Raw genomic sequence first — 25,934 nt, 5'->3', positions numbered from 1 at the left:
ATGGGTGAGATGAAAATTTCGCTTGGATGTCTCCAAGTCTGACATTAAATTTCCACTAAATATTTAGAACTTGAGACCTCTTTCTCCTGAAAGAAGCAAACTGTATGCAAGTGTGGCTTCATTAAAATATAATTAACATCCTCGAGGTCAAGAATATTCTCTCTGGCAAGAAATACTCTTTTCTGGCAAGAAAAGAACTGCTGCTTTACTATAGACCCATGCCCCAAAGTTTTAAACTTTTATAATGCAGATTCTTACAGACCAAGAAGATTTTCCCACCTACTGGTGCTCACAAGCTAACATGCATGGCAGAAATTAGAAATTCCCAAAGGCAAGTTTTATGCCCTTACAGAAAGTGAATTGAGTTATATCTGTAAGAATATGTGTGCCCATGTTTATACGTAGAAATATGTTACATATTATATATGTACATGTATGTTTATAAAGCATATAAGATGTAAGTATATACCAGTGACCAATCAACAAATATTATGTTCCAACACCCATACATACGATCAATCCACAAGGAACTATTATGTGATTGCTTTGTGCCCGACAAAGTACTAAGCACTGGGGATTCAGATAAAGGAAAACACCTGATCCCTCCCCCCTCAGAGAACTCACACATTTTAATGGTAGGGACAATATGCAAATAATACTTATATGTGGTGTAATTAAAAGGTCATTTCAGGCTGAAGGAACTAGAGTCAGGTGGGAGAGCAAAGGCCTTCAGCAGAAAGTGAGATCTGGACTTAGTTTGGAAGGAAACCAGGGAAGCCATGGGGGAGAGAGCAGAAAGAGTAAGGAAAATAGCATTTGCATATCATTTTAACTTTTGTAAAACACCTTAAATAGATTATTTCATTTGATCCTCACAACCCCATGAGGTAAATGCTATTGCTCCCCATTTTGCAGATGAGGAAATTGAGGTTAAAAGGGTCAAGTGACTTGCCCATGGTCACCCAGATAATTAAATATCTGCGTTCTATCTACTTCATCTCCTAGCTGCTGAAGAAGATAATTCTAGACCTGAGGATAGCCAATGGGGAGAAAAAGCCTAGAGACAGGAAATACAGTGTCTTGTGTGAGGAACTACAAATAGGCTAGTGTAGATGGGCCATGGCATGTGTGTGTGCGCACTTGTGTAAAATGGAAAAAAGTTGATAAAAATGCGCTAGATTGCAAAGGGTTTTAAAAGCTGGAGGGAGGATTGTAGAGGGTTTAGAAGCAGAAAAGGAGAGGAAATTCAGGTAGCTAGTATAGAATGATTTCTCAAGCACTTTACCAAAGATAGGGAGACATCCAGATTAAATGGAAAGCAAGCACAGGGGAGAGTTCTAGCAGCTGAGAGGCTGGAAGGCCTCCTGTAGGAGGTGGCATTCCAGCTGAGTTATGAAGGATGATAGGATTCTAAGAAGGGAGGAGAGCATTCCAGGAATGGGGGACAGTCAGTGCAAAGACATAAGGATGGAAGGTGGAGTACGTGGGAGGCAGAACAAGGACTACTAGAAATTTCAGAAGGACCAGGTTGTAAAAAGATTTGATGCCAAATAAAGCCCTTTAAACAATTTGTTCCTGAAATTAATAGGGGGCCACTGAGTATTGTCTCTGTGTGTGTGAGAGGTACACATAAAATTATATTTACATATCTACACATATATGTGCACACATATACATTTGTATATATACATATGTGTAAATATACATATATGTAGATACATATAATTATATATTTACCTATGCATATGTACATATATATCTATACATACACATATATTTCTTCACATTTTATATTTTCTTTCATATTTATTAGTATCCCTTTGGCAGTACTTTGGAATAGTGGTGAGTATACCTGTTTTCTATGCCTTGGAAACAGTGAAAAAGCTAATGCATGTTTTGCATAGGCATAGCTAGTTCTCCTTCAGTGTGTTCTACAAACTAACTCTGCATTAGCATTTTTTTTTAGGATCACAAGTTTTAGACCTGGAAGGAAAATTTGAAATAGGCAGAGTAGGAAGGGCTCTTAGAGATCATCTCGTCTGATCCCCCCATTTTGAGGAATTAATACTCAGGGTGACTTACCTAAGATCACACAGGTAGATCATCTGGTTCAGTGGTCTTATTTTACTAATGACACAGATGAAATTTGCCAGAGATCATACAGTGGGCATTGAAACTTAGGTTTTCTCACTCCAAATTCAAGTCCACTTTAAACTATTCAACTAATTGCCTTTTTTCTGGCGTATTGAAAAATGACAAACAGAAGGAACATGTAAGTGAAGTAGAGGAACTTGGTGTTCCCCTTTGCCATTTCTCTTCAAGTATCCAATTTCCATCCACATTTTAAGAGTGATTTCAAAACTTAACTCTTCATAAAGACTTCCTTATTTACCTTAGTTTGCTAAACTCTTTCCCTTCTTTATAGTTCTCTGGTGTTAACTTATTACCGAAGACCTATTTGGTATGAAAGACATAATGTTATTGTTGATAGTGTGGAACTTTGAGAAAAGATTTAGCTTCAAATCCACCCTTTGATATTGATTAGCTGTGCACCTGAAACACATTATTTATCCTCTGAGAATGACCTAATCTCTAAATTTGTGAGTTCCAATAACAAAGAAGGAAATCATTGGTCCTTGCCATATTTAGTCATATTTGCTATAGGCGATAAGACTCATTTGACTCCTCTCTCATGATCTGGGTTTGCTAAGTGATCTTTTATCTCTTATTTCACCACTAGATCAGAATCCCCTTTCCAGAAGGAATCAGAGAATTGTAAAATTATAGAATGTTAGATCTAGAAGAGATCTGAGATCTCTCCACATTTACAGGTAAGAAAGATTAAACTCAGAGACATGATGTGACTTGACCTAAATCAAATAAAAACTGATGAAGGCAGGATTCAAATTCAGTTTTCTTTGACTCCCAGGTCGTGCTGTCTCTGTGACTTATGCTATGTGTTTTCTGCAGTACCTTACATGTAATAATGCTAATGATAATAATACAGATCTAGTAAATATTCAGTAAAGAAAGTTCATTAAATACCTAATTTCAGAAATATATTTTGAGACTGAAAGAAAACTATTGAGAGATAGCAAGTTATCTTATCCTTCCCCCCATTCCCTCACAGAGGCATGAATATAGGAATACAAGTGGTCATGCTGGTTTATTCCATTAACAATATATGGTAAGTTCCAAGAGAAGAAGAACATTATGAGAAGTCAGTTTCATCATAGACATTTTTTACTACACTTTTCCCTTGAGCAGTCGTTTCATCTTATTGTGAGGTAGGATTATCCTTTTTTGTGGTCCCTTTGCCCTGGATCCTGGGGGAAAAAATTCATCTGCAACACTGATGTCTTTCAGCCTCAATTTCTGTTTCTCAGCTCTAGTCACCTATGACAATCAAGAGAAAATTATGCTTTGAACAGTCTTTTTTGGTCTTAATTGCATAAGTGCTTAAATAGTTGTATTCATGCTTGTGTGTCTTGAAACCTCAAATAGCTATCCAGACGTTAGCCTCATTAAAAGAAGGCACCAGTTTCTCTTCCATCACCAACAATTGATTTGTAATGACATTGTAGGTTGCATGCATTTTAATAAGTTTCACCACACAGGTCTGAAGGAGATGCAAAAAGCTAACTTTCATCTCAAAGGTCAAGAGGAAAGCTATCCTTCACTCATATGACATAGTGAGTGGTTTTTATTTTTTTTTATGGTTTGAGTAAAATGATACTGAATATCATAACCCTCATGTGTTTCATTCCTACTATGTGATCTTAAAATATTCAAGGAAATTTAGGTTGCAGTTTATAGGAGCTTTTTCATCATAATCCAGTTGCTATGGTAAACCTATTATTCTAGGCAAAGAAAGAGCATCTTTAGTAAAGTGTGAATTTCTTTTTTTTCCTGTTTTATGTGAACCTCTAATTACTCTTTAACTATTGAGTTTGTACTGCAAGTGTGGTTATCACAATAAAAAGTGAAAGAATAACGTCATAATGTGCCTGCTATTATTTCAATGGCAGATGCATTTGATAATGCAGTGTTTTTCCTAAGCGAGCTCATTCTGGGTCCTGTAAATGCTTATTTTTTTTAATAGAGGAAAGATAGTAGAAATGTAATGAGTTGGAATTAATAGTTCCTGCTGATGCACAGGCAGTGCTCTGCATTCTGGGAATGTCAGCTATACTCATCTGTGGTATGGATAACCACTTTTTAAATATTTAACACAAACTTTATTGAAGGGTATCATAGAAGGAGCATTTAGAGAATGATTAATACCTTTCTCCTCTTACCCCACCCCTCTAAAGAGAAAAAGAAATAAAAGAAAATCAATGAAGCTTTTAAAACAAGTAGCTAGAGAACAGAAGGTAGATCATGGGGAAACCTAGACAAGCAGGATAGACTTAAACATTTTCCCACATTCATTCGAAGTGTAATACTGCTCCCCAGTATGAATTATTTTGTGTATATTGAGGTTTCCCTTCAGGCTTTCCATACATTCATCATATTTTTAAGTTTTATTTCTCAGTATGAATTCTCTCATGTTGTAGCAGCTGCTTGAAGTCTATTCTACTTTCTATATCTTTCTATGGTCTCTTCCCACTATGAATGAGTCCTTTGATGTCACTTAATGTATGAACTCTGCCTGAAGCTTTTCCTACATTCAATACATTCAGGAAGAATTAGTTTATGTGTTGAAGGAGTACCATCATAGTGAAACCCTGCTTTAGTAACTTACTTTACTTAGCACTACACTAAATACTTACTATATTTATAAGATTTCTTTCCAATATGAATTTCCTGATGTTGAGTTAATCATTCTGCTGAAGACTTTCTTACGTTCATAGCATTCAAAGAGTTTCTGACATGTACTGCAGGAGATTATGTATTTCAAGGTATTTGTTCTGTCTGAAGACTCTCCCACACTCTCCCTACACTTGTAGGGTTTCCATGATGAGTTTTCTGATGTCACCTAATGGATGATTTTGTTCTGAAGACATCTCATTTTCTCCCCTCATTACATTTATGAGGTTTCTCTCTAGCATTTACTGTTTAACATTAAAGGTATTGCTTTCTGCTAAAGGCTTTGCCAAATTCATAACTGATATTGAGTGAAAGTCTCCACAATATGAATGATTTTTTTGTACAGCAAAGCCTGTGATTATGCTAAAAGACTTTGCCACATTTATACTTACAGTGTATTCCTTGAGCAAATATACTGTGATAATGAATAGAGATTAAATAATAAGTAAAGGACTTTTTATAATGATTAAACTTACAATGTTTGTTTCCCAAGGAGATTATATTATGCTTAGTTCTAAAAGAACTGTTTGAAGTTTGTTTTTTCCAAGTATATCATATTTGTAGAAAAAATTATCTTGTAGGAACTCCTTGTTGAGGAGTGAGGATTGAGCCCTGACTAATGTTTCTTCCAAAAGTATTCTATTCATGAATACTTAATTCATTAATAATTATTCTGTGAATGACAGTTAATTTTCTGTACAATCTACCCTTGATGAATTTCTTTCTTTGACTGGAGAGCATAACTGCAAACTTCTAGTTCAGAAATTCAGGGACAATCCTTTGGAATTCTCTCCTTAGATGATGCTCCCATAGAGATACCTGGGTTGAATTCTTAATTTCACAACTAGTCATCTGAATAACGGAAACTAGGTATGTACTTCTTGGGATTTTTTTCTCCTAGAAGAACTGGTGCTTCCTTTCTCCAAATAGGAGATCAGAGATGGTTTGGAAACTGAAAATTCCCAGTCACACAAAGTTCTCAAAGTCTACCAGCATCGTGTCCAGGTTCTTCTTGGGAGGATTCAAGTAACCCTCTAGAGTGAAATCTATGTCTATGTCTTTGGAGGTCAGAGATTTCTCAGATCCAGTTGTCAGGAGCTCAGAAGTCATCCTCTTCTCTTCTGCCTTCTCATCAATTCTCTTTTTGTGAGAAAGGCCTGAGTCTGGAGATAATAGAACTGCTGTTTGGACCATGCCTGAGGACTCAGGCCAATGTGGTGATTCAGATTCAGAATTGTAACGAAAGAAGACATTTGTGGACAAGCCAACTAGGCAGGTAGGTGACATAATACTGAGCCTGAAGTCAAGAAGACTCATCTTCCTGAGTTCACATCTGACTTCAGACACTTATCTGCTGTGTGAGCCTAGGTAAGGCACTTAACCCTGCTTGACTTAGTTTCCTCATCTGTAAAATGACCTAGAGAAGAAAATGACAAACAACTCCAGTATCTTTGCTAAGAAAACCTCAAATGAGGTCATGAAGAGTTGGATACAACTAAAGAAATGATTGAACAACAACAGATTGTCCAACTGCAAGAAAGATCCTCAGATCTCCAGCTGTCCCAGGGTGGTCCCCAGGTCCAGACTCCAATGTAGTCCCTTGATAGGAACAAGTAGCTAGAACTCAAAGGGATCATTTCAATCAAACTTGTTTTACAGATCAGGAATCTAGATCCACAGATGCTGAATGATTTCCCCAGGGTCACACAGCCAGGATGCAGCAGTGGGTGGAATGCAAACTGAGGTCCTTGGCATCTGCATCCATGATCTTCCTGTCCCAAGCAACATCTCCTCAGCTTCTGGATCATAAGATAGACACCTGTAAAGATGAACCTAGATGTGTGCTCAGTCCCTCAGTTCCTCCCCTAACACAATCTCAATCTCTCTGTCTCTCTCTCTGTCTCTGTCTCTCTCTCTGTCTCTGTCTCTCTGTCTCTTTCTGTCTCTCTCTCTTTCTCTGTCTCTCTCTGTCTCTCTGTCTTTCTCTGTGTCTCTCTCTCTCTCTGTCTCCCTCTGTGTGTGTGTGTCTCTCTCTGTCTCTCTGTCTCTGTCTCTCTGTCTGTCTGTCTGTCTGTCCTCTCTCTCTCTCTCTCTCTCGCTCTCTCTGTCTCTCTCTCTGTCTCTGTCTCTCTGTCTCTGTCTCTCTGTCTCTCTGTCTCTCTGTCTCTCTGTCTCTCTCTCTCTCTCACACACACACACACACACACACACACACACACACACACACACACACACACACACACACCCCACATGGTTCCAGGTTAGCCCCTTGACTGACATTCTCACACATACTCCCACTCATCCACATATACCCACACACTCCCATTCACATTTACTCAATCTCACATACACATTCACTCCAATAATCTTTCATTTGAAAGAGGACGAAGCACTCTTTCATGTACCCCACCACAGCTCAAAGATTTAAAATGTGACTATAAAGTCAGCTTCTCAAACTGTAAAAAGGAGGAGTTATTCTCCATGGCCTCAGGGATCCCTTTAGAGATAAGTCTGTAATTTAATGTAATAAGATGGATTTTTATTTATTGCTTGGAAGGAATCCTAGATTTGGAAGCAGGAGTTTTAAGGTCATTCATTGGCTTGGAACTAGAAAAGACCTAAAGGTCATCTGGTCCAAATATCTCATTTTATTTGTAAGAAAACAAATCCAGTGACATTGCAATTTACCCATTGTCATAGAATCAGCAAGTGACAGAGCCAGTCTTAGCACCAGTCCTTTGACTCAAGGTCCAGTGGTCTTTTCACTGCTCCACTCTGCCTCTCAGATCCTAGAGTAATTCTTCAACTCTCTGTCTGTGTCACCTTGGGAAAATCACTTTTCCTCTCTAGGTCTGAGTATTTCATCAGGACAATGGAAGGTTGGAATGAGATCATCTCTAACATCTCTCCTTGCTCCAAAAATCATGAGACTTTGCTGTTTGTTATTCTAAATGTACCTAATATCTTCTCTGCTTCACACCAGATCTTGAGTATCATACAGTTCTTTGGGGTGAGGTGTTGAAAGTCATAATCTTTCACTAATTCTATTCTGATGTCTCCTTGTGGAGTATTGTTTTCAATGTTATAACAGTAGAATATTCATTCTAGTAGGTGTTACCATAATGGAAGGAGTTTGAGTACAGTCTCATTGACATACCACTTCTGCTATTTGAAGGTCATCAAAGCTAAATGCAAAGATACCACGCATAGGTAGGACACGAGTCTCCTTCATCTCCACTCACATGGCCACTCTCACTACCTGTTCTTAGAACTGTTGGTGGAGCCTCCTAATTGATCTCTGCTTCTAGTCACTACCTTTTGCTACTAACCATCTGCATAACTTACAAAATAATCATCCTGATGTACAAATCTGCCCATGCCATTCCCATGCTCAAAAAAATCTTTAATGGCTCCTCATATTACTACATGGCAATATGCAGATTCCTAAGCCTGGTATTTAGGAATGTTCACAATTTGTTCCAATCTACCTTTAAGGTTAATTTCATAACATGAACCCCCATCAAGTTTCTTTTCCAGACAAATTGGACCTGACTTTCTTTCTCCCTTCTTCCAGTGCATTCATATAAACCATCCCCAAACTTAGAATGAGATCACTTCTCATCCATTTCTTTTATTGAATCATTAATTTACCTTAAATCACAACTCTCTCTACCTCTTCTCATAGTAATACTGACATCCCCAGCTTCCTTTAAGTCCCAACTAAAGTTATACCTTCTATGGGAAACCTTTCCCAACCTCTCTTAATTCCAATGCTTTCCCTTTTAAAATTATTTCTTATTTATCTTGTATAGACCTTACTTTGTATATACTTGTTTGTGTGCTATCTCCCCCTTTATATTTTAATCTCCTGGAGGACAGGAATTATTTTTGCCTCTTTTTGTGTTCTTGGTAGTTAGCAAAGTTCCTAGAACGTAGTAGGTGCTTAACAAATGTTTATTGAATGAATTAACTCATATCATCTCTTCTAATGAGCCTTCTCTGATAACATGGAATTATGGATGTCTTCCTTCCTAGTTTTTCTTTGGATAAGGACTGCTTAGCATTACACCGTTATAGAGAATTTTGCAGTGAGGAACTTCCTTCTCCTGAAGTATATCATCCTCTTTCTTTACAACTTAATAATCTTAGAGAATAGTCTAGAGTCTTGATAGGTTGGAACCTACCCAGGATTTCACAGCCAGTGTATGTCAGTGATGGGACTTGATGTCAGATCTTCCTGGCTCAGAGGTCAGCTCTGTATCTATTCTGCAAAGGCTGCTGCTTCTATGTACATGTCGAATTCCCTAAAAGAATATGAGATTCTAGATGGTAGCAACTTTGGTGGTATTTTTATTTTTGTGTCTTCATTGTATAACACAGTGTTGCATATATACTGGGGGGTTTAGTAAATGTTTATTGAATGATAATCCAATAGCACTAAAAATACAGGAAAGCAAATGTATTATTAGGGGTATGTGTGGTATATTTTTAGGTATTACGGGGGGTTAGGTGTGATATTACACTATTAACATTTTCCTGTATATTAGCTTAACATGATTAAGGCATTGGGACATTTTGAAGAAAGGGGGGCAAAACAGAAAAGACGTACAGAGTTTGAGAGAGAAGATTTTCCTGGGACTTAGGAGTTGGATAACTCAGGAAACAAGAGGATATGATAATGTAGCAAGATGAATAAAGAGACTTCACACCTATCAGACTGACTAACATGACAGAAAAGGAAAATGATCAATGTTGGAGAAAATGTGGGGAAATTGGAATACTAATTCATTGATTGGTGGAGTTGTGAACTGATACAATCATTCTGGAGAGCAATTTGGAACTACACCCAAAGGGCAACCAAACCACACACATTCTTTGATCCAGCAATACCTCTCCATATCCCAAAGAGACCATAAAAATGGAAAAAGGACCCACATGTTTACATTTATAGCATCTCTTTTTGTGGTTGTCAAGAATTGGAAATTGAAAGGGTGCCCATCAATTGGGGAATGATTGAACAGGTTGTGATATATGAATGTAATGGAATATGATTGTGCTATAAGACGCAGGCAGATTTCAGAAAAACCTGAAAAGACTTACATGAACTGATGCTGAGTGAAATGAACAGAACCAGGACTACATTGTACATAGTAACAGCAACATTATGTGATGATTGACTTTGATAGACTTAGCTTTTCTCAGCAATATAATGATCTAAGACTCATGGTGAAAAATACTATCCACATCCTCAGAAAGAACTTTGGAGTCTGAATGCAGATTGAAGCATACTCTTTTCACTTTTTTTTTTCTTTCCAGTTGTTTTCCCCTTTTGTTCTGATTCTTCTTTCACAACATGACTAATTTGGAAATACGTTTAAATCTGAAGGTACATGTATTACCTATATCAGGAGAGGAGGAAAGGAGAAAACTTTTGAATTCAAAATCTTATAAAAATGAATGTTGAAAACCATCTTTACATGTAATTGTGGAGAAAATACTATTAAGTGGGAGGGATGAAAATGAGAGAAGGAAGCATTGTCACCAATCTTGCCCAGCAAATGCCCTATTGATTATGACAATGAAGTTAAAATGTATTTTCTTTCCATTTTAGGAAATAGTTTTCAATAACTTGGCGATTTTGGTAGGTAATTAATTTATGGCCTTTAAAATTGCCTTTAGATATCTTTCCAGTTGGATGTAAAGGGCATCATTCAAAGTTTCAAAATCAATACTGGTAGATTTAAGCTATTAAAATGGGAAAAAATGCTGAACTACTGTACTAATATAGATTTTTCTTTCATTTTAAAATCCCGTGAGGGTAGATGTTATGAAAGAGTTAAATTAGATCTTCTACAGAAAGCAGTTGAGAACTGTCGATAAGAGGTGAAAGCTAACAAGCCAACATAATAAAGTTTTGACCTTTCAGTTTCTAAGAACATAGTCCCTGTAATCTTCATTTGATGAAAGTCTTAGATGACTCCCAGAGCTGCTTCTTTTCATTTCATCATATAATTTGGTTGTACTATTTTGTCCTACAATAAAAGATGTGCATTCACAGAGGGGCTATCTCTTGCTAGCATTGAAATAATGGTACCTTGTTTATAATTGCTTTAAAGTCACTGTTGACAACTTCACGAACAGACATTTCTTACAGAGTAGGTTTTAGTATCTTTAAACTTTTTGGTAATTATGGTGATTGGGTGAAATCCCTTTTTCCTAAGAGAGACTTTATTATTTTATTATTTCTGTTCATTTTAGAGGCATAAGAGACTTTCCATTATAGCAAGGACATATTAAGATTGGTTTATAACAAACTGTATATGAGTTTAGTTTCATATACAATCCTTTTTTATACTAATATTTTATTTGTTGATGATTAAGATCATAATATAAAAAGAATTGGTCATAAACAATGGGATTTTTCCCCTATTTGAACAGATTATTAAAGAGCTTATTTTTTAAATTATGAACTCCCAGGCAATTACTTAATCCAAGCATTGGATGTGAAGATTTACTTCTACCCCTTATTCTATTTTCAGTTCTTTAAGACAGTAAAATATTTTGTCAGGGTTTCTCAGTGATTAAGACTCCATGACAGAAACTTCCTATCCATTCAGTTCAATTTTTGTCCATATTCTTCAATAGACAACCCCCTTCAGGACTCATCTAACTTTACAGAAACCTCTGTCTGGGACATTCACATTCTATAGATCCCAGATGAACTGTCCATCCCACACACTTGTCACATGACCATTCCACCTTTTCAGTTATATAGTTGTAGTTTTAACCAGGGTGTCCCAAAAGTTTTAGTCCAGTTTAAAGCTTTAAACTTGAACTTTTTTAAAGTTTTAATAGTCTAAAATTGCACTAAAGACTTTGAGACCCTATGTATTTCCACTGTGCCACATTTGATAACAGGCCATTATTTGAAATAAGCTGCAGTATGGCTGCATCCATCAGGCATGTTTGAGTTTTCCACATGGATCTAGTTTGATGCTTCATCATGTAGGAGAGATGAGAGAGTTCAGAAATTTGATGCTTTGTACTCGAAGTAGTTTTGGTTTTTTTACATTTAACTTTTATTGTTTTTCTTGATTTTTGAATTTGCATTTCAATGTATCCGTTTAGCTTTTACATTTTCCTCAGCCCAAAACTTTACTAAATATCTAGCTCCCCTTTCCCCCTTATAACATTCTTGTAATTTTGATGTGTAGTTATTCTTTTCCTTTTTTGGAATAAAGTCCACTAAATTCTTATCTCCTTTGACATGTAAGCATAGGATTTTAACTATGTGAGTCGTTTGAATTTTCATTTTGCAGTTTCTTTCCTTTTTTATTAGTTGATTAATTTATTTTAGTTTTCAACATTCACTTCTACAAGATTTTGAATACCAATTTTTTCCCCATTTCTCATCTCCACCCAACCCAAGACAGCATGTATTCTGATTAGCCCTTCCCCTATTGTGCCCTCCCTTGTGTCACACCCCTCCCTCCTCTTATCCCCTTACCCCTCTATTTTCTTGTAGGGCAAGATAGATTTCTAAACCCCATTGACCATATGTCTTATTTCCCAGTTGCAAGTAAAGACAGTTATTAACATTCATTTTAAAAATGTTGTTCCAACTTCTCTCCTTTCCTCCCTCCCCACCCATCCCCATTGAGAAGGCATGCAATTCAATATAAGTTATACATCTGTAGTCATGCAAAACACTTCCATAACAGTCATGTTGTGAAAGGCTAAGTATATTTTCCTCCATTATCCTCCCCTATTTATTCCATTCTCTCTTTTAACACTGTCCCACTTCAAAAGTGTTTGTTTCTATTGAAACATGAAGAAAAAAATGAAAAAAGTTTACTTCTAGTAACCCCCTCCTCTCATTTGCCCTTCCTTCTATCATCCCTCAAACCCTTACTTAACCCCTCTCCCCTATTTTCCTGTAGTGGAAGATAGATTTTCATACTCAGATGAGTGTGCATGTTATTCCTTCCCTAATCTAAATCCAATGAAAGTAAGGTTCACTCTGTCCCTCTCACCTTCCCTTTTTTCCCCTCCATTGAAAAAGTTTTTTCTTGCTTCTTTTATGTGAGAAATAATTTATCCCATTCTATTTCTCCTTCTCCTTCTCTCAATATATTCCTCTGTCACCACTTTCTTTTATTTTTTAAATATCATCCCTTCCTATTCAACTCACATTGTGCCATCTGTGTGTGTGTATATATGTATACATGTATATAAAATCTCTTCAAAAACCCTAATACTGGGAAATAGTCTCAAGACTTATAAATATTATCTTTCTGAGTAGGAATGTGAAGAGTTCAACCTTAGTAAGTCCCTTATGATTTCTCTTTCCTGTTTATCTTGTCATGCTTCTCTTGATTCTTGTGTTAGAAAGTCAAATTTTTTATTCAGCTATGGTCTTTTTATCAAGAATACTTGAAAACCCTCCATTTCGTTGAATGGCCAATTTTTCTCCTGAAGTATTATACTCAGGTTTGCTGGGTAGGTGATTCTTCATTTTAATCCTAACTCCTTTGACCTCTGGAATATCATATTCCAAGCTCTGTTATCACAATGTAGAAATGGCTAGATCTTGTGTTATCCTTTTATGTTTCCATAGTACTTAAATTGTTTCTTTCTGGCTGTTTACAATATTTTCTCCTTGAATTGAGAGCTCTGGAATTTGACTATAATATTCTTAGGAGTTTTCCTTTTGAAATCTCTTTCAGGAGGCAATCAGTGGATTCTTTCAGTATCTGTTTTACCCTCTGGTTCTAGAATATCAGGGTAGTTTTCCTTGGTAATTTCTTGAAAAGTAATGTTTAGGCTCTATTTTTTAATCTTAGCTTTCATGAAGTTCAATAATTTTTAAATTGTCTCTCTTGGATATATCAGTTGTTTTTCCAATGAGATATTTCATATTGACTACTCTTTTTTCATTCTTTTGGTTTTGTTTTATAATTTCTTGATTTTTCATAAAGTCATTAGCTTCTATCTGCTCCATTCTAATCTTTAAGGGATTATTTTCTTCTGTGAGTTTTTGGACCCCCTTTTCCATCTGACCAATTCTGCTTTTTAAGGCATTCTTCTCCTCATTGGCTTTTTGGATTTCTTTTGCCACATGGGTTAGTCTACTTTTAAGGTATTATTTTCTTGAGCACTTTTTGAGTCTCCTTTAGCAAGTAGTTGACTTGGTTTTCATCATTTTTTTGCATTACTCTCATTTCTCTTCCTAATTTCAGCTACTTCTCTTACTTGATTTTCAAAATCCTTTTGGAGCTCTTCCATGGCCTGAGATCAATTCATATTTTTCCTGGAGCCTTTGGATTTGGGAGCTTTGACTCTGTTGTCTTCTTCTGTTTGTATGTTTTGGTCTTCCTTGTCACCAAAGCAGGATTCTTTAGTTTGATTCTTTTTCTGGTTTTTGCTCATTTCCCCAGCCATTTACTTGACTTTTGAGCTTTTTGTCAAGGTAGTACTCTGCTTCCAGTGAGATGGGGTATGTGCTGTCAGCTGCTGGAATCCCCCACAATGTGTGGGCCTAGAGCTCCCACTTCCACTGCTGGGGCTGCTGTAGGCCCTTCCACCCCGTCCACTGCCTTGGGATTGGGTCCAGAGCACCCTACTCTCACACAGGTCTGTCAGGTTTTTTTCCATTGACCTTCCAATTTGTGCTTGGCCTTTTGGGATTGTGAAGTCTGGAAACTGCCAAAGGTGCCAGAGATTCAGTCCCCTGAAGGGGGATTCAGGTTCCATCTGTGCCTACCTGTGCTAGCACAGCACAGACTGGACTGTGCTCTGCTCCCAGCCAGGTGCAATAGCCACTTCCCATCGAATTTCCAGGCTGTCTTGAGCTGGAGATTTGCTTCATTCTGTCATTCTGTGGGCTCCACAGCTCTATAATTTGTTTAAAGTCATTTTTATAGATATTTGGCTGGGTTTGGAGGGAGAGTTCTAAAAACGTCCCTGCTTTTACTCCATCATCTTGGCCTGTACTAGAAATGTTTAGAGCACCATCTCAGTGGCATCCTAAGTCCCCTGTCTGAGGATTAATCTAGCTAAACATAGAGAGATTTATCTCCAGGAAGCTAATCACTCAGTTATTACTTCTTTAGCTTAGTTTCTTTTAGTGGTCTTGAAACGACCAAATGACATAAGAGCAAAAATGTGGCAAGAGACATTAAATATCTTTTCTATGGCAGCTAAATTATGATAATTATAACAGTTACAACCCTGTGATAAATAACAGTTACAGTGGTAGCACTTGGTCTGTAATATACTTATATTTTATTATGTTACATTATATTATGTTATATTACATTATATTATGTTGTTATATTGTTATGTTATATCATATCATATCTTATCATATCTTATCATATCATATCATATCATATCATATCATATCATATCATATCATAGATACTCACAAAAACCCTATCAGGTAGGTCCTCACTTTACAGATAAGAAAATTAGCATGAAGGACTGTAACTTCCCCAGAGGCACAAAACTAGTAAGTGTCTGAGGCAAGATTTGTACTTGATATTCTTTTCTTTAGTTTATTACAAGATGACACTCATCATTTTCCTCCTGTTTCTCTGATCTCTCTTTCTTATTCTTTGCTGAATCTTCATTCAGCCCAGTCAAGCATGGTTACTGTGGGTCTTCCCAAAGGCTCTGATGTAGGTCCTCTTCTCACTCTATGCTCTCTTATTTAGTGATCTCTTTATTTCCCACTGATTCAATATTGCCTGTATGCTGATAATTCTAAGATCTACTTATCTAGGCATAGCATCTCTCCTAACCTCTGAACTCATTGTTCTAACTGCCTGTTAGGTGCTGTATCTTTAACTGATATCCTATAGATATCCTAAATTTAACAGGAAAAAACAAAACTCATTATTCATCTCTTTCAATCTTCCTTTTTTCCTAACTTTCCTGTTACTGTTCAGGGCACCACCAGTCACCAAGGCTCACAAATTAGGTGCCATCCTCAATTACTTACTCTTTTACCACTTCTTATCCATTTGGCTGCCAAGTCCCAGAATTTTCTACTTTTGTAATATCTCATGTACCATACCCCTCTGACACTTTTTTAACCTTTCTTTGCATCCTCAACCCTTAGCACAGTGTCTGGCACATAGTAGGCACTTAATAAATGATTTCTGACTTCTTGACTTGACATCTACTTCTATGACTTTGTATAAATTCTCTCCCATGCCTGTGATGCACTCTGTCTCTCTGCCTCCCCCATGCTTCATCTCTTTATTCTTTTAAAGCTCAGCAGAAGAACTACCTTCTATGGGAGATTTTTTTACGGAAGTGGAGCCAATATAGTGGTGTAGAGGTAGGAAGTCTCCTGAATTCTCCCAAATTCCCCTCCAAAATCTTTTAAATACTGCTTCAAATTGAATTCTGAAATAGCAGAGTCAACAAAAGATCAGGGTGAAACAACATTTCAAATCAAGAAAAATGTATTAAGTGCTTACATTTTAGACCATTGGAGAGTAAAATTATATTCAAAAAAGGCCTGTGGAAACATAGATTAAAATTAGTTGAGAACTAAATAATCTAATACTAAGGAATGACTTAGTCAAAGAACAAATCATAGAAAAAATCAACAACTTCACTAAAGAGAATGACAAAAATGAGACAATGTACCATAATTTGTGGGATGGAGCCAAAGTTCTTAAAGGAAAATTTATATTTATTAACACTTACATAAAAAAATAGAGAAACAACAAATCAAGGATTTGGGTATGGAACTAAAAAAAGAACTAGAAAAAGACAAGGTAAAAAATTCCTAATTAAACACCAAATTGGAAATGCTGAAAATCAAAGGCGAGATCAATAAAATTGAAAGATAAAAAAGAAAATATTGAATAAATAAAATTTGGAGCTGGTTTTATGAAAAAATAATAAAATAAGTTGATTAATTGGTTCATTTGATTTTTTTTAAAAAGGAAAGAAGAAAATCAAACTACCAGAACCAAAAATGAAAAGAGTATATTAATACCAGTGAAGATGAAATTAAAACAATTAAGAGCTATTTTACCCAATTATATGTGAGTAAATCTAGCAATTTAAGTGAAATGGATAAACATTTATAAAAATATAAATAACCCAGATTAATAGAAGAGGAAATATCATACTTAAATACCCACTCTCTTAGAAAAAAGCAAGTTAATAAGCCCAAAGAAAAAAATTTCCAGGCCCGTACAGATTCAGGAGTGAATTCTGCCAAACATTTTAAAGTACTATTACTTAAAATGCTATATAAACTGTTTGGAAACCTAGGCAAGAAAGGAATCCTATGAATTCTTGTTATGACTAAAATATGATACTGACGACTAAATTAGGAAGAGCAAAAACAGAAAAAAAACATAGAACAATTTCCCTAATGAATATTGATGCAAAAATTTTAAATAAATTACCATCAAGGAGATTACAGGAATATATTACAAAGATCATGAAATATGACTAGATAAGATTTATTCCAGGAGTACAAGTCTGGTTCAATATTAGAAAAGCTATCAGCATAATTGACCACATCAGTTATCAAAAAAAAAAAAATAAAACAAGAAAAATAATATAATTATATCAATAGATGCAGAAAAAAAGCTTTTGACAGGGATGGAGCCAAGATAGCAGAGTAAAAGCAAAGCAGGGATTCAGCTCTATTCATCCACAAATTTCTTCAGGTACCTCTGAGAAGTGAATCTGAATGAATTTTAGAGTGGCCGAATCCAGTGGGAGACAGTGTTGCAGATTTTCAGCCTATGACAGCCCAAAACATCCATGAGAAGGATCTGTTACACTGGGCTTGAGGGAGCGCAGAGTTCCTGGGAGCCACCAATGCAGATGTGGCCATAGCAGAGCAGGACCAGTGATGGTTTGGCTTCCCAAACCATTCAGGATGGCATGGGAGTCCAGAAGAACTGAGTGAGAGAGAAGTGCAGGGCCCAAGGTAGCTGCAGTAGTTACTCCTAAGGCTATCAGCCTACAGACTTAATGTTTAAAAATCATCTGTTTGAACTTTCCAGGAGCCAAGATGGTGGAGTATACAGTAAGTGCTCTCACCCTCCCTGATTAATTTTGAAAAACTCAGAGAATATTGCCCCAGGAAAAATCCTGAAACAATGGACCAGTGGAGCCAGCAAAGGAAATAAACAGTCTGGGAGGCTGGAGAAACCAACAAGAACGGTCTCTCTTGCTGTGGCTAAAGGGTACTAGTACAGAACTAGAAGAATCCCAGCAAGCCCCACCAGAAAGGACCATTAGGAGATCCTGAGCCCAAGGGGAGTGGAGCCAATAAGCTCCAACACCAGGACCCCTGACATGTCTTAACACAGCCAGGGGTATTGGGCAGAGACGAGCACAGATGGGGTTTGTGCCGCCTTAGGGGAGAAAGAACCTTCCAGCAGCTAAACCACCCCTCCCCCACACCTCACACCGTGAGCTACAGTGTGACCCTGGAAAACTCAGACTTCACCTGGACTCTACCCTGGAACACATCAATCAGCTCAGCACCAGATAATCTACAACATTATATAGCTTCTACGTGAAACACCAGAGACCACAGAACCCAAAGCCAGTAACTAGAACCCTAGCTGCTAGCACTAGAAATGTGAGACAGAGACTCCTGTACCCCAGAAGCAGAGATCCACCATAAAAGCCATGAAAAGGCAATCACCATGAACAAGAAGCAAATTGGAAAATCAAAGACCATTGAATATTATTACAGGGACAGGAAAGAACAAAATACAAATTCAAAACAGGACAGCATTGACATTGTACCCACATCTGAAACCTCAAAAGGGAATATTAACTGTTTTCAAGCCCAAAGAGCATTCTTGGAAGAGTTCAAGAAGGATTTTAAAAGACAAATTAAAGCTAGAAGAAAAATCAAGCAATGATTTTAAAAAGACAATCAGCTCCTTAGAAAGTAAAATTGGCCAAATGGAAATCTAACTGGAGAAAATACCTCTTTTAAAAAGTAAGTACAAAAACTTACTGAAGAAAATAATTTGCTAAAAATTAGAATTGAGGAAGTAGAAAAAACTTTTGACAAAATGCAAAACTAATTCCTATTACAAACACAATAAAGCATAAGAATAAGTGAATAGGAAGAAGAATAAATTTCCTTAAAATGATAAGTATTATCTATCTAAAAGTATCAGCAAACATTCTCTGTAATGTTGGTAAGCTAGATGCCTTCTCAGTAGCATCAGATATGAAATAAGGACTATTATTATTTAATATTGTACTAGAAGCCCTAGCTATAGCAAAGAGAGAAGAAAAAGAAATAGAAGGAATTGGAGTAGACAATTAGTAAATTAAAGTTTCACTCATTGTAGACAATATTGTGTTATACCTAGAGTAACCTATAAATCAGCTACAAAACTAGTTGAAATAATTTACAACTTCTGAAAAATTTCAGGCTATAAAATAAATCCACATAAATCATCAGTGTTTCTCTATGTTACCATCAAAGTCAAGTGGGAAGAGACAGAAATAAAAATTACATTTAAAATAACTGAAGACCATGTAAAATACTTGGGACTCTATCTTCAAAGACAAATTCAAAAGCCATATGGACACAATTACAAAATACTTGTCATACAAATAAAGTAAGATCTAATCACTTGAAGAAATATTCATTTCTTATTGATAGGCCAAGCCAACATAATAAAAATGACAATTTTATTTAAATTTGCTTATTCATTGTCATACCAGTCAAATTACTAAACAATTATATTATACAGTTAGAAAAAATAATAAAATTCATCTGGAAGTATAAAATGTCAAGAGTATCGAGCGAATCAATGAAAAAAATGTGAAGATGACTTAGCCATACTACATCTCAAACTATGTTATGATACAGCAAATATCAAAACAGTCTGGCACTGGTTAAAAAAGAGTGTGGTGGATAAGTGGAATAGATCAGGTATTCAATATGTAGCTGTAAATGATCATAGTAATCTTGTGTTTGATAATCTCAAAGATCTAAGCTTTTGGAACAAGAACTTACTATTTGACAACAATTGCCAGGAAACCTGCAAAGCAGCTTGGCAGAAATTAGGTTTAGATCAACATCTCACACAGTGTATCAAGATAGAATCAAAATGGATATATGATTTAGAGAGAACTATGAATAAAGGAAGAAATTATGACCCAACAAGAGATAGAGAAGGAGATTAACTGGATAATTTTGATTACATTAAATTAAAACTCTTATGCACAAACAAAAACAATTCTGTTAGGATTAGAAGGAAAGCAGGAAACTTAGAAAAATTTTTACAGTAAGTTTCTCTGAAAAAGGCCTCATTTCTCAAATATAAAAAGAATCAAGTCAAATTTATATGAATATGAGTCACTCCCAGAGTACAAATGGTCAAAGAATGTGAGCAGGCAGTTTTCAGACAAAGAAATCAAAGCTATCTATAATCATATCAAAAAATGTTCTAAATCACTTATTAGAGAAATCCAAATTAAAACTCTGAGGTTCCACCTCACACCTATCAGATTGACTAAAATGACAGAAAAGGAAAATTACAAATATGGAAGAGATGTGGAAAAACTGGGACACTAATATACTGTTGGTGAAGTTGTGAATTTATCCAACTATTCTGTAGAGCAAACTGGAGATATGCCCAAAGGACTATGCAACTGTGCATCACTTTTGACCTAGCAATACCACTACTGGATCTGTATTGAGGAATGACTCAACAAGTTGTGACATATGATTGTGAGGGAGTAATTTTGTGCAATGAGACATGATGAGCAAGATGCTTTTAGGAAAACCTGGGAACACATATATGAACTCATGCAAAGGGAAGTGAGCTGAACTAGGTGAACAACAACATTGTTTCATCAGTTGTGAATGCCTTAGCTATTCTCAGCAAAATAGTGACCTAAGACAATTCTGAATAATTTTTGATAAAAAATGTTATCCATACCATCCTAGATTGGGAGACAGAGAAAGTAAATGAGACAGATTCACCACTAACTGACCGGGAGAGAAAAAAACTAGCAAAATTATGTTCTCTAAGTGGACAACACAGAGAGAGTTTTCTCCAACTGCCTAAAGAATACTCTGGATGTGTAGTTGTATATGTGAGAGGTGAAGCATGGCAACTAGGTATAAAGCAAAAGACATTTTAAGGAACCCTGAAGTATTCAAGCCTTTGGAATGAAAGTCAGAGCATATTGTAATCCTTCCACCATCACTGTGTTTAGTAACTGGCTCCATCTCTTGGGGGAAGAGATGTAATGTAATGGGGAGCATAAAAGGGGTATGTGAGTGATGGGTGGAAAGAGACACATACTGCAAGGTGATAGGACTCATGATATCTGGCAGAAAGTAGGATAGCAACCATGTGGTAAAGCATCTCTATGAGAATTTTTAGAAAAAGAGTAATGATACATGGAACCTCAAAGTGAAAGAGCATACCAGGAGCATACCTTTCCTTTTTTTTCTGTAGTACTGCAAGTTATGGAGACTTTACAAGTCTCCAATGGGATAGATGTTCTTCATCCATTTTGAGTGAGAGAAATTATAATTTTCTTATTCATGGCTTCCTTTGAGCTGAGAGGTGAACATTTTCATTTTCAAATGAGTTCATTTAACAATGATTTTTTAATATCAGCAAGCCTTAATGTTAAGCACCAGGAATGTAAAGAAAAAAAAAAACTATCCCTGCCCTTGAGTGGCTTCCTTTCTACTGAAAGTTATTATTGTTAAGTCTTTCAGTTATGTCTGACTCTTTGATTCCATGGACCATAGTATGCCAGGCCTTTCTATCCTCCACTATCTCTCAAAGTCTATCCAAGTTTATGTTTATTGTTTCCATGATGCTATCTATTTGATCCTATGCCAACTCCTTTTCCTTTTGCCTTCAATCTTTCCCAACATCAGGGTCTTTTCCAATGAGTCCTGTCCTCTCATTGTGTGGCCAAAGTATTTAAACTTCAGTTTCAGTATTGGACCTTCCAGTGAATACTCTACTGGGGACTGGAGCAGACATTATTAGGTAAATGTACATTTTCTGCAAGGAAATACTAGTCATTTTGCAGACTAGTATAACTGAAGACCTTGAAAAGGGACTTTGGGGACAACTGTGTTAAAGGCATATAGGAAGGTGACTGAATGCTGCATATAGTGAACAGTAAGGAGGGGAGTTTGGTATGAAGTGCACAGTAGAGACTATAGAAATAGTCTTCAAAGATAGATGTCTGTCTGTCTGTCAAACAGAGAGTTTGTATTTTTTTTGGAAATGAAAGGGAGCCTTTGAAGTCTCTTAAACACTGGGGTTTTGTGCCTAAACCCATTCTTAAGCAATATAAATTTGCCAGCTTTGTCTGGATGGAATGGAGAGGAGAGACTTGAGAAAGGGTATTGGGAGGCTGTTGTAATGATCTAGATGAGAGATGATTGGGGTTTGAATTGGAGTGGTATCTCTTTGAATAGAAAGGAGAGTCATGTTGTGATTTTAGAATTATCAAGATTTAGAAAATGGTGGATACAGGTAATGAGGGAGACCTCATGGTTGAAAACCTGGATGACTGGAGGGATGGTAGTATGTTTGACGGAAATAGAAAAGCTAAGAAGAGGAAAGAATGATGAATTCTGGATTGGATATATTGTATTTGAGATTCCTGTGGGCCATCAAGGTGGAGAAGTTCACAGGAAATTTTTGGTGCATGCCTTGACCTCAGGAGAGGTCTGACTGTGTAGATTGGGGAGTCTTCTACACTGAGGTGATAATTGAGTCCATGGTAGCTGACAAGATCATTGTAGGGGAAAAATAGTGAAGGGAGAAAAGAAAAGAGGACCAAGGACAAAACCCCAGGATACAACAAACTGTAGAGTGATGGCTACAGAATTTTTGTGTTCTTGAAGGAGAGATTTATCTTATTTTCATTGTCTCTTGACATCTCCACCCCACCCCAACCCACTATGGCCTCCAACGTTAGTCCTTTCTGATTCTTATCTATAGTTATATTTAGATACCTTGTGAGCCTGGGTGCTTATATATTTGGTTCCTATCCTTTGTTGCTATCAGTGAAAGATACTGAAAGTGAGCTCCCAGTGAGAAGTATAGAAGTCTATCCAAAATGTACGTCAGTATTAAGAGGGAACCTCTAATGCAAAGATTATGTACCAGTGTGAATGGATATACTTATTATCACAAATTGAGAGCTGGAAGCAGTGGAAATAATCAAGTTCAACCTCCTCTTTTTATCGATGAAGAAACTGAGGCACAGAGGTTAGGTGATTTGCCAGCATCACACAGCTATTCAATATCTGAGGCAGGATTTGAACTCAGGTATTCCTGACTCACAGTTCAGCGATGTATCCGCTATAATTGAACCCTCTCACTCTACTATTGTGGAAACTGAGGCTCAGAATTTACGTAGCTTGCCTAAGGACTACCAAGTCACAGAGATGGGATTAGAACTCCTGCTCTCTAATACCAAATACAACATTTTTCCCCTGCACCCCATTGAATATTTCACTACTGGCATACCTCCAGGAGTAGAAGCAAGGATCTGCCCAGTTATGGTAGAAGTTGGATTGAATCATTTGTAAAGATATTCAGAAGAAACAGGATGGATCCATGTGGTGATCATCCCTATGATATTCTAGCTCAGTTTTACAAAATAATTTGAGGTTTAAAAAGCAGTTTACATGCACATGATTTTCTCTCCATATCAATCCTGTGAAATAGGAAGTATTTTTATCCCCATTTTACAAATTATTAAAATGAGACTTAGAGGAGATGTTACTTGTCCAGATTAGGGGGAACATGCATATGTATTTCACTATGTGTCATGGACTGCACTAAATGCCATACAAATGTAGTCTCATTTGATTCTCACAACAACTCTGGGAGGTATGTGTTATTATTCCCATTTTATAGTTGAGGAAACTGAGGCAGACAGAGGTTAAGCCACTGACTCAGGGTTACAGAGCTAGTAAGTGTCTGAAGCTGGACTGCACACAGGTCTTTCTTACTCCATGATCTGTGCTCCGTACATCAAACCATCCATCTGTATGACTGTAAAGTCAGGGCTGAATTCTGCAATTCCAAGTCTATCCCCTTGTCCACCAGCCTAGACTGCCATTGCTATGTACTTCAATGTAACCTCTAGGAAAAGAGGAGCTGAGTCCTATTTGCATCATTGAACTATACTTCACATGTAGAAGACACTCAATAACTTTTATTACAAATAGACATTTAAATTGAATAGCGTATTTTATTGAAACAGTCTTTTTGAATCTATTTGCTTGTCAATGAGCCCATTTAGTGAACTTTGTCATTGTTTGTACTGTAAGTATTAAACTATAAAGCTACACTTTATTTTTATTATTGTAAAGGCACAGATTTTTTTAAAAAAATACTTTGCCTCAACTCCAAACTGAGACCCTTTAATAACATTTTGTAAATATCAAAAGATTGACAAGAGATAGTAGAGACAGTCTTAAAGGAGCCCAGGAAAATTTTGGTGGACTTCCTGTAATTATAATGGTTGATCTAATAACAGATTGTAGGAGCTCTCTCATGTCACTGCGATATTTTAGGAAAACCAATGCCATTTTCTCAGATTAATTTAATTTAACAATTACTTATTATGTATCCACTATTTGCAAGGCATTGTGCTAGTAGCCAGATAGAGAAAGAGTCTATGGAAAGTATATGGATAATATGTGAAATGAAATAATCCTTGCTTTCAAGGAAATTGCAGTTCATTGCAGAGAAACAAATTGTGCCCATATAAGTAAATAAAATCACATGCAGAATAATGTCCTGGTACAAGTCTGATTTGAAAGGTATTTTGTTAACAAGTGAACAGTGGTTGAATTGGGTACAGTAGAAGGGTAAAGAAGAGCATGTGACAGGGACACAGGAGTGATAGGACTGCCATGAATAGATATCAGAGGAGTTATCTCCCTTTTCCATGCAGCATTTTACTGGTAAATATTAATAATTTTTAAAAACTCAAAGACTTATAAATGACAATACCTTTCTGATTTCCTAGACCTCAGTGTTTTCATACATTCTCTATTTTGTATCAGGAATAAATAACAACCAGTTCTTTTGCACACCTGATTGTTTTAGCACCTTATTTAGCACCCAATAACCTATTGTGGAATATATATATATATACATATATATATATATATATGTGTGTGTGTGTGTGTGTTGTATATATGTGTACAAATATACATGTTGTATATATGTATATGTGTATGTGTGCAAATATGTATATATGCATATATATTTGCTAAAACTTATATGTCTTTGAATAGTAGAAGTGATAATAAAAGAGATATTAATTTGAAAACTATATTTACCAACATTAATTTCAAGATAGCAGGCTGAGTCACAAATCAAATTCTGGGTTTTTCAGGATATCCTTCAGTGTTCTACTACTCAACAAAAATCCATCAATTCCTTTGAAATTTATTGCCAGATATGAAATGTCACAGGATTGAGTTGAAACTATGACCTTACTTGCTCTATTTAATTAAGTCTGTGACAAGAGAAATCTGACTCAACTGAAATATCTTTGTAAGTGAATGGCCAATGAAAAGAAATCGTGGGGGATGTGTCTCTGGGGTGAGCAGTCCATCAGAAACATCATATAACTTCTGTGTCAGTTCTCTTTAGAACTTGTGTTTGAACTTTATCTTAGCAAGGACACAGACTGAATACTACATACTGAGGTATTGGCAGGAATCAATTTGATCTAGGTTGTTTTAGTTTGGTTAATTTCACTTCTTCACATCTCTCCTGGGTTATTATGATATTGTGAAGCTAATTCTGCCTTCTTTTTCTGTCATTGTCTCCCCAGGCAAATGTGAATGTGGCCAATGTACCTGCTACCCTCCAGGAGATAGCAGAGTTTATGGCAAGACCTGTGAATGTGATGATCGGAAGTGTGAAGACTTGGATGGGACAGTCTGTGGAGGTGTGTATTATCCATCCCCCAAAGGGAAAGAGTTATTACGCATAACTTGGAACATTTGGAACAGCGAGGTGGTAGAGCACTGGGACCTGGAGTCAAAAAATCTGAGTTCAGTTCTTAGATACTTACTAGCTATATGACCCTGGGCGAGTCAC

At 36.4% G+C, this 25,934-nt stretch overlaps 1 protein-coding gene across 2 annotated transcripts in view; it reads left to right on the top strand.

The window, feature by feature from the left end:
- ITGBL1 (integrin subunit beta like 1) overlaps positions 1-25,934 on the top strand; it is a 374,098-nt gene that overhangs the window by 305,388 nt on the left and 42,776 nt on the right. For both annotated transcript variants that reach the window (XM_072622025.1, XM_072622026.1), the window contains one exon: positions 25,666-25,782. In XM_072622025.1, coding sequence (XP_072478126.1) covers positions 25,666-25,782 — 117 coding nt within the window. The remainder of the gene's footprint in view (positions 1-25,665; positions 25,783-25,934) is intronic.

This window comes from Notamacropus eugenii, chromosome 6 (assembly GCF_028372415.1).
Source record: "Notamacropus eugenii isolate mMacEug1 chromosome 6, mMacEug1.pri_v2, whole genome shotgun sequence".
Classification (NCBI taxonomy): Eukaryota; Metazoa; Chordata; class Mammalia; order Diprotodontia; family Macropodidae; genus Notamacropus; species Notamacropus eugenii.
Note: the sequence above shows the minus strand (reverse complement) of the source record. Positions and strands in the feature narration are given on the sequence as shown.